Raw genomic sequence first — 6,905 nt, 5'->3', positions numbered from 1 at the left:
CACTACTAGAAAACAACTATTTCCGACGAACACTTAAATCCGTCGGAAACACTAAATTTTCCGACGGATTTCCATTCCGTTGGGTATTTCCGACAAATTCATTAAATCCGTCAGAAAATCCGTCGAAAATTTCCTACGTATCGTAAATCCGTCAAAAAATAGGTACTTTACAATGGATTTAAAATTCGTCTGAAATTTCCAACGGGAAAATCCGTTGGAAAGTAATTAAATTTCCGACGGAATTGAAATCCGTCGGAAAATTAATGCTTTCCGACGGGTTTTTCCGTCGGAACCATTATAATTTTTTTTATAACACCCTTAACCCTATGGGCATAATGTATGGGCGCCGCTTCTTTCCTCCTCTTATCCTTCGTCTTTCTCCTATTCTCCTCTCCATCGTCTTTCTCCTATTCTCCTCTCCATCGTCTTTCTCTTTCCTCTTTCTCTCCTTCGTCTTTCTCTTTCCTCTTTCCTCTTTCTCGTCTTTCTCTTTCCCTCCTTCTCCTTCGTCTTTTCTTTCTCCTCTCCTCTTTCCCTTTGTTCTTTCTTTGTTTTTCTCGCAATATTGGTGATTTCACGGTCAAATTGGTGACATTTGCATAATTCCGTCAAAACGATGGTTTCTATGGTGAAATCGAAGGTTTTGAGGTCAAATTCGACCCTAAAAAGTTTAGTTAAAGATAAGCTCCTCCGATCCATTATGTATATGTACTAGGCATACAACTGATTGGAGTCATATTACCAAAAGTTTCCGAAATTAAGGCGCTTACTATACTGTAGGTGATTAAAATAGCGACCATACAAATTACATAGGTGTGAACATCAAGCACTAATTAGAGTTTAGAGGTGTATGCATACTGTCATACATAACAACAGGATCACTACATAATACAAGTAATAACTGAATAGACTTTGGAATATCTTATTTCATCAAATAACGGGACTACATATATCAACAACAAGCACCTCTAAATCCTCAAATTATACAAACTATTCCATAATATGTTAATTTGTATGACATTTATAATAGCAGCATAGCAAACTCTGAATTACTCAGTAAATTACTAAGCTGTTGCCTCAGATTCCAACTTCCCTTACTCTCATCACCAAAGCACTCGATCCAACACTACAAGGACTGGTTTTATCAAAAAACACAAAACACTAAACTGCACTAGTAAAGTTGTTGAAGAGGCAATGTAGGACGGACTAAGCTCAATTGTTTCCTGCTTCAACTTCCTCAGCATTCTTATCCTTAATCGAAACCAGGCTTTCCATGTATGCAAAAGCTCCTGCACACCATGTATGCTGAAATGCAAGAACCTTTATCTCTTGTGTGTCGGGATCTAATAAACCTAGCCCACCATCATGGCACTGTAGTAGAAGTTTATTGTCCATCGAATGACCAAGAGGACGCCAAACATCAGGAAACGGCCCGACACTTAATTTCTTGGTCCAACACCCTTCTTTCAATGTCCATACATCAAAATTCTTCTCACTCTCATGGAGAGACATAAATGCAAGAGAATCATCATACATTCCAAGACACTTGGAGCTTGGTTGTGCATAGTCTGGAACATCCATTTCTTCGAATGTATCAATAGCCAAGTCAAAAGAAATGATCACTTCATCCCTAGAATCATATGATCCAAACCAATAGCAACATCCATTCACATAAATATAGCACGTATTGACTTCCAAAGTATAAGGCCTACGCAAATCTCCACAATATTTCCACAAATTAGTCCTTAACGAGTAGACAAGGACCGATATAGGGTCATTGAGATAGGAGTCTTCCTCATTCAAAGTATTCCAATAACCTTTAACAACCACCACTTTATAGTCTCTAGTGATAGGGTCTAACCCGAAACCATAAACTTCATAATTTTCATAAGTGAGATTAGCTGGAAGATCAGGCCTCGATATTATCGTAGGTAAGGGCCTAAACTCATTGATGGCCGGATTCCACAAAGCGCGCTCTCTACGGCAACAGTGAAACATATAATAGATGCCATCACAAGGGCCACACACATAAGAGTTAGACTTGGGCATGTAAGCCAATACTTCATCAGCTAAAACTCGCGGAGTTTCATCAACTAACAACTCATACACCTCATGTTCAGCATAAGGTATAGGAAACTGAACAAGGAGACAACTTCGCCCAGTATCATTGTTGCTATAATAGTAGTTTTTCAGATGTTTGGAAGCAAAAGCAGGACTTGAAATAATAGAACACCATGATTTGCAAACACTTTTAAACTGTAGCAGATCTTTGACTGGCAACCGCGAGAGAATCTCAACAATGAGATTTTCAGGCAAATGGTCTAGCTTCTCAATTGCAATTGACATTGATCTCTCATTTTCTTTAGCGAGTCTGGAAATTCACCCAAAAACATATATATATAAATAAATAAAACACTCATCATAATTCAAAGTAACTGGATTGTTGACCCAACAAAATTAAAAGAAAAAAAATTAAAGTTGGGATTGCCACAACAAAATTAAGAGATAAAGATAGAACCTTTCTTTGAGTAAACGATTCAAACTAGTGGTTGGATCATTTTTATACAATGTGTAACGTTGGAGAGAGAGCGCCATTGCTATGTGCTGCAGCAACCAACTGAAACAAGAAACACGTACACTGATTAGTTACAAGGAATGAAAAGGGGTGACTAATGATCTGATGACATATATAGACAAGAAAAGGTTAATTTAATTAGCTGACAATAAAATTAAACAACGATTCGATGATGCTTTCTATTGACAAATTAATAAACGCAATCAATTCCAACCAATTATCTATTTATAAAATCACTCTACTCAATTGAACCAACAGCATCAAATCTGCAACTCTAAGAAAGTACTCGAAATCCAATTTCAGGCCATTCTTATTCATAACCAAATCAAATTGATCAATTGACAGAAATAAAATTGATAACAATCTAAAGAAACCGTTGCCCACTAATAATGTCAACATTAAAAGACGTACAGATTAAAAATAAATAAATAAATAAATAAAAATAAATCAGATCTTGCTCATCAAAAACTTCAGATTCATCATCAACCTTACCTAAAAACGAGTGGTGAGGGACAAGCGGTGGTGAGGCCGTAAGGGAGGAGCGGTGGCTGAGTGAGAAAAGGGGGAAAAAACTAGAGACCGCAACTAAGAAACTAATTTAGGGAAAGAGTGAGGAAGGCTGAAAGAGACAAATGGGAGTTTGGATTGTGGGAATGGGAGTTTGGGAATTAAAAGGTGGGAATGAGATTGGGAATTAATTGATTTTTTAATTTTAGTTTTAATTTTTATTTATTATTTATTTATTTATTATTATTATTTTTTTTTTTAAACAGGGAATTAATTTATTAAAATACATGAAAAATATGTCAATACTTTGTTTGGATAGTGGGTGGGAATATATAGGGAATAAATAACTAACAATTTTACAATTATACCTTTACTAAGATTATTATTTCATTCTTTTCATTAATGGCAAAAATGTCATTTTCCCCCTATTCTTATTCTCATCCATTTATTACATACCCTCCCTAGTGAATATGCGAATTCAAGTTTAAAATTACTCGATTTTTTGTCCTATATTTTTGCGCGCGCGCACACACACACATATATATACAAGAAGAAAATGATTTCATTAATGAAAGATAGTCAAACGACATTTACAAACAATTCTAGGAAATCTAAAATTCCATTACAAGTACAAATCACATATATTAGAACTAGTTACATCGCAAATTCAATCAATGATTGCCTTAAAAAAATCTTCACCAGAAGCAATACAATCTGTGAGTTATCACTAATTCGACTTGAGATCCACGGATGAATAGTTATTTGGGTGAAAAAACTCATGTAGCCTTCTAGATGTTTTTGAAGATTGTGAAACCCTAAATCTTCAAACTTTAATTGGCAGATGAAGAAACACATAAATTAAACCTAGAATAAACACTATCATAGAGATGGGATCCATTTATTGAAAGCAATTGAAAGGTTTTTTGGGGCTTAATTACCACCATTAAAAACATTGGTGAAGCCCCTCCAAAAATTTACAATTGAGACTAGGAGAAAAGAGACCAGAGAAAAGGAGAAGAGTGAAGAAAACCTTCAAAAAAGCTATTAAAAAAATCTAACAATAGAGGCTAAAAAAACTCGGAGAAACCTGGAGAGAACCCAAGGAGAATACCTAAAGGGAATCCATTTATATTTACAAAAACTTTTTAAGCTCTGGATTACTTCTAATTTTTATGCTCTTGATTACTTATAATTATATAATGCATCGCCAGAGTCCAAATTAGTTAGAGTTTAAAAATCTAATTATAATTCAATTATCAAATTTTTGTTGTTTATTATAGGGCAAAAAAAATTAAAATCTATAAACAAATAGAAAAACTGTTTTAGTTTGAAAGAAGGCGTTATAGCCTTGAAGAACAGGGCTTTTGTCCAATTAGTGGTCATTTTAAACTCTATTAATTAGGATGGGCTTAATATATAGGCGTAATTTGAGGTTTCAGGCATGTGACAAAACTTTAAAGATTGAGCCTAACAGTTGAAATATTGTATCTCAAATTAGGACGACCAAAAAACAACAGTTGGACTTATTGGTTGGGCCTAAAAAGTGTTAATTCTTGCCTTTTGATTTTGATAAAAAATTTCTTTGGTAAGACAAATGGGGGGTTATTGTTCCATTCCAAGATTTATAAAGGACGGATTCTAAGGAAGTATATCCCAAACTAATTAAGGAATGGGATAAGAGTTTTTTTTTTTTACTCGACTAATTAGAACTTAGAAACTATTTCCTCCACATAATATATTTGAGTTTGTGTTTTTTCACAGTATTTAAAAAATAGGACGAGAAACTGGACTTACTATAATATATCTCTCAATTGTTGGCGTTGTAAACAACTATTAAAATTACGAAAACAAAATGAATACATTTTTTTTTAAACCACAAAATGAATAAATGTGTATACTACTATATCGGTTGTGTCTATCAAGAATTAAAAATCAAATCTTTACCGAGCTGGATTCCATCCTTGAAGAATTAAAGTTTAGACTGGATTTGGGACCAAACCCTCAGAAATTATTAATCCTTGCACGTCTAGGACGAAGGCAACTTCGAACTTGGCTAGGTGTTTCGAGATCTTGTGAATGCGGAATATTGTATGTAAAAAGCTAGTTTAGAAAGAGAGGGAGAAAGAAAGCATATATTGCTCAAGAGAGAATAGAGAGAATTAAGGATGAGAGTTGATGAGAATTGATGATTCTGAAAACAGGGATTCGGACCCTATTTATAATGAAAATAGTCCAGAAAAACATAGAATTTGATAAGGAATAAAACTACACGCTGTTGCCAGGAATCGACTCTATCGCGAGGCGACAGGGTCTGTCGCGTGGCGACAGACTTGTCGTTTGGTGACAACCTGTGATAGCGCGTTTTCTTCACCCGGAATCCGATCTTTAATCAACTTGATCTACGGAATCCGTACAGAAGATAAAATACGTATTTTTAAGATAATAAAATAATATTTTACTCCAAATAAAAGTCTATTTTAAAATAAATAATTATTAAATCTAATAATATTAGAATTAAAAAGAATCTCCTAGAAACTTCCAGAAAATCATAATTAATCCTAATGATTTTAGGAATAATAAATAATATTGGGCCCTCCTCTAGATCATTGGGCCGTATTTAAATAGTTAACCGGGTCCAGTTTAGTATTTTGGCCATAACTTCCTCAATATTCATCGGAATTGGGCTCATAATTTATCGTTGGAAAGGTCTTTTCAAGCCCCATCCAACTACTCTATTATTAGACCTTAATTATGGACCAAACTAAACTAAATTGGACGTTTTCATAAAATAGAGTGGGTTTTCGAAAACAGAAAGAAGGATTTTAATAAAAACTAACCGCAACACTTGACTTTTCACACTTTCACCTCATTCGATTATGTTTCGACGTGACAGGTATTCATCACTGGGTTTGGTTTTGGGGAGACACAAATGGGTGTCTACAAAAGCCCCCACTTTGACTGAGTTTGGAGAAACTAAGGTTTCGAAAACAAAAGTCAAAGTAGCGATAGGGACGGAGAATGATTCAAAACGTTATGCAATTCCAAACCATTCTTATAACGCCGATACCTGTAAAACAATGTTAGTTAAACAGATAAAAGAGTTAAGAAATGCGTACCTTGCACCGTCGAGCACACGTCTCTGAACATAACTGTTTTGCTGTTGCTTTTGTTTGTTTTTTGTGACAACTTCCATAGTGCCTCGTGAACGCCATCGTTGAAACTGACCGTATGTCGTCGTCTTCAATATTCTTGGTGACAATCCTCCACAGTATTTCGGGAACATCGTCGAAAATAACTGTATGTCGTCATCTTCAGGGTTGTGGTCGTATGTCGCCACGGCAGTGCATCGCCGCTATAGACCATCTCTTCTTTACCTTGAAGGACCGTCGAAGGTGACCTTGCTTCGCCATCTCCAAAATTTGTGACATTACCTCGCCACGGCCGTATTTCGCCACTAGACAACTCCTCTTTATGTTGGGACATCGCCAAAGAATCATTATGCATATTGACCCCTAATATATTTATCATTATTACTGTTTCTGTTTGTTCCAATGCTTCGGTGCTTCTGTCTTTGTAAACCATTATTTCGGTGCTTCTATTGAACCATTATTTCGGTGCCTTGTTGTGAGCCAATACTTAGGCGCTTTAAGCTAAGTGAGACGATCTTTCATCAAGTCGATCACTTAATGCATCTGCAATCAAGTTGATTAAATCATGTCAATTTTGCTTAAAGGGGCTAATTGGCGTACCAAGGAACCCACAGTACTAGAATAGGCCCACAAAGTCATAAGGAGGGGCCAAGCATTCTGTCGCCGCTCCACGC

The 6,905-nt window shown here is 35.5% G+C and overlaps 1 protein-coding gene across 1 annotated transcript; it reads right to left on the bottom strand.

The window, feature by feature from the left end:
* Positions 1-898: 898 nt before the first annotated feature.
* LOC145608396 (F-box/kelch-repeat protein At3g23880-like) lies at positions 899-3,503 on the bottom strand. The gene is made up of 3 exons (XM_081664006.1): positions 3,068-3,503; positions 2,519-2,617; positions 899-2,371 (listed from the first exon to the last, which is right to left on the bottom strand). Exons 2-3 carry the CDS (start codon positions 2,593-2,595, stop codon positions 1,213-1,215), a joined length of 1,236 nt encoding a protein of 411 aa, XP_081520132.1. The 5' UTR covers positions 2,596-2,617; positions 3,068-3,503; the 3' UTR covers positions 899-1,212.
* Between the last annotated feature and the right edge of the window lie 3,402 nt (positions 3,504-6,905).

Source organism: Chenopodium album, chromosome 23, assembly GCF_948465745.1.
Source record: "Chenopodium album chromosome 23, dcCheAlbu1.1, whole genome shotgun sequence".
NCBI lineage: Eukaryota > Viridiplantae > Streptophyta > Magnoliopsida > Caryophyllales > Amaranthaceae > Chenopodium > Chenopodium album.
Note: the sequence above shows the minus strand (reverse complement) of the source record. Positions and strands in the feature narration are given on the sequence as shown.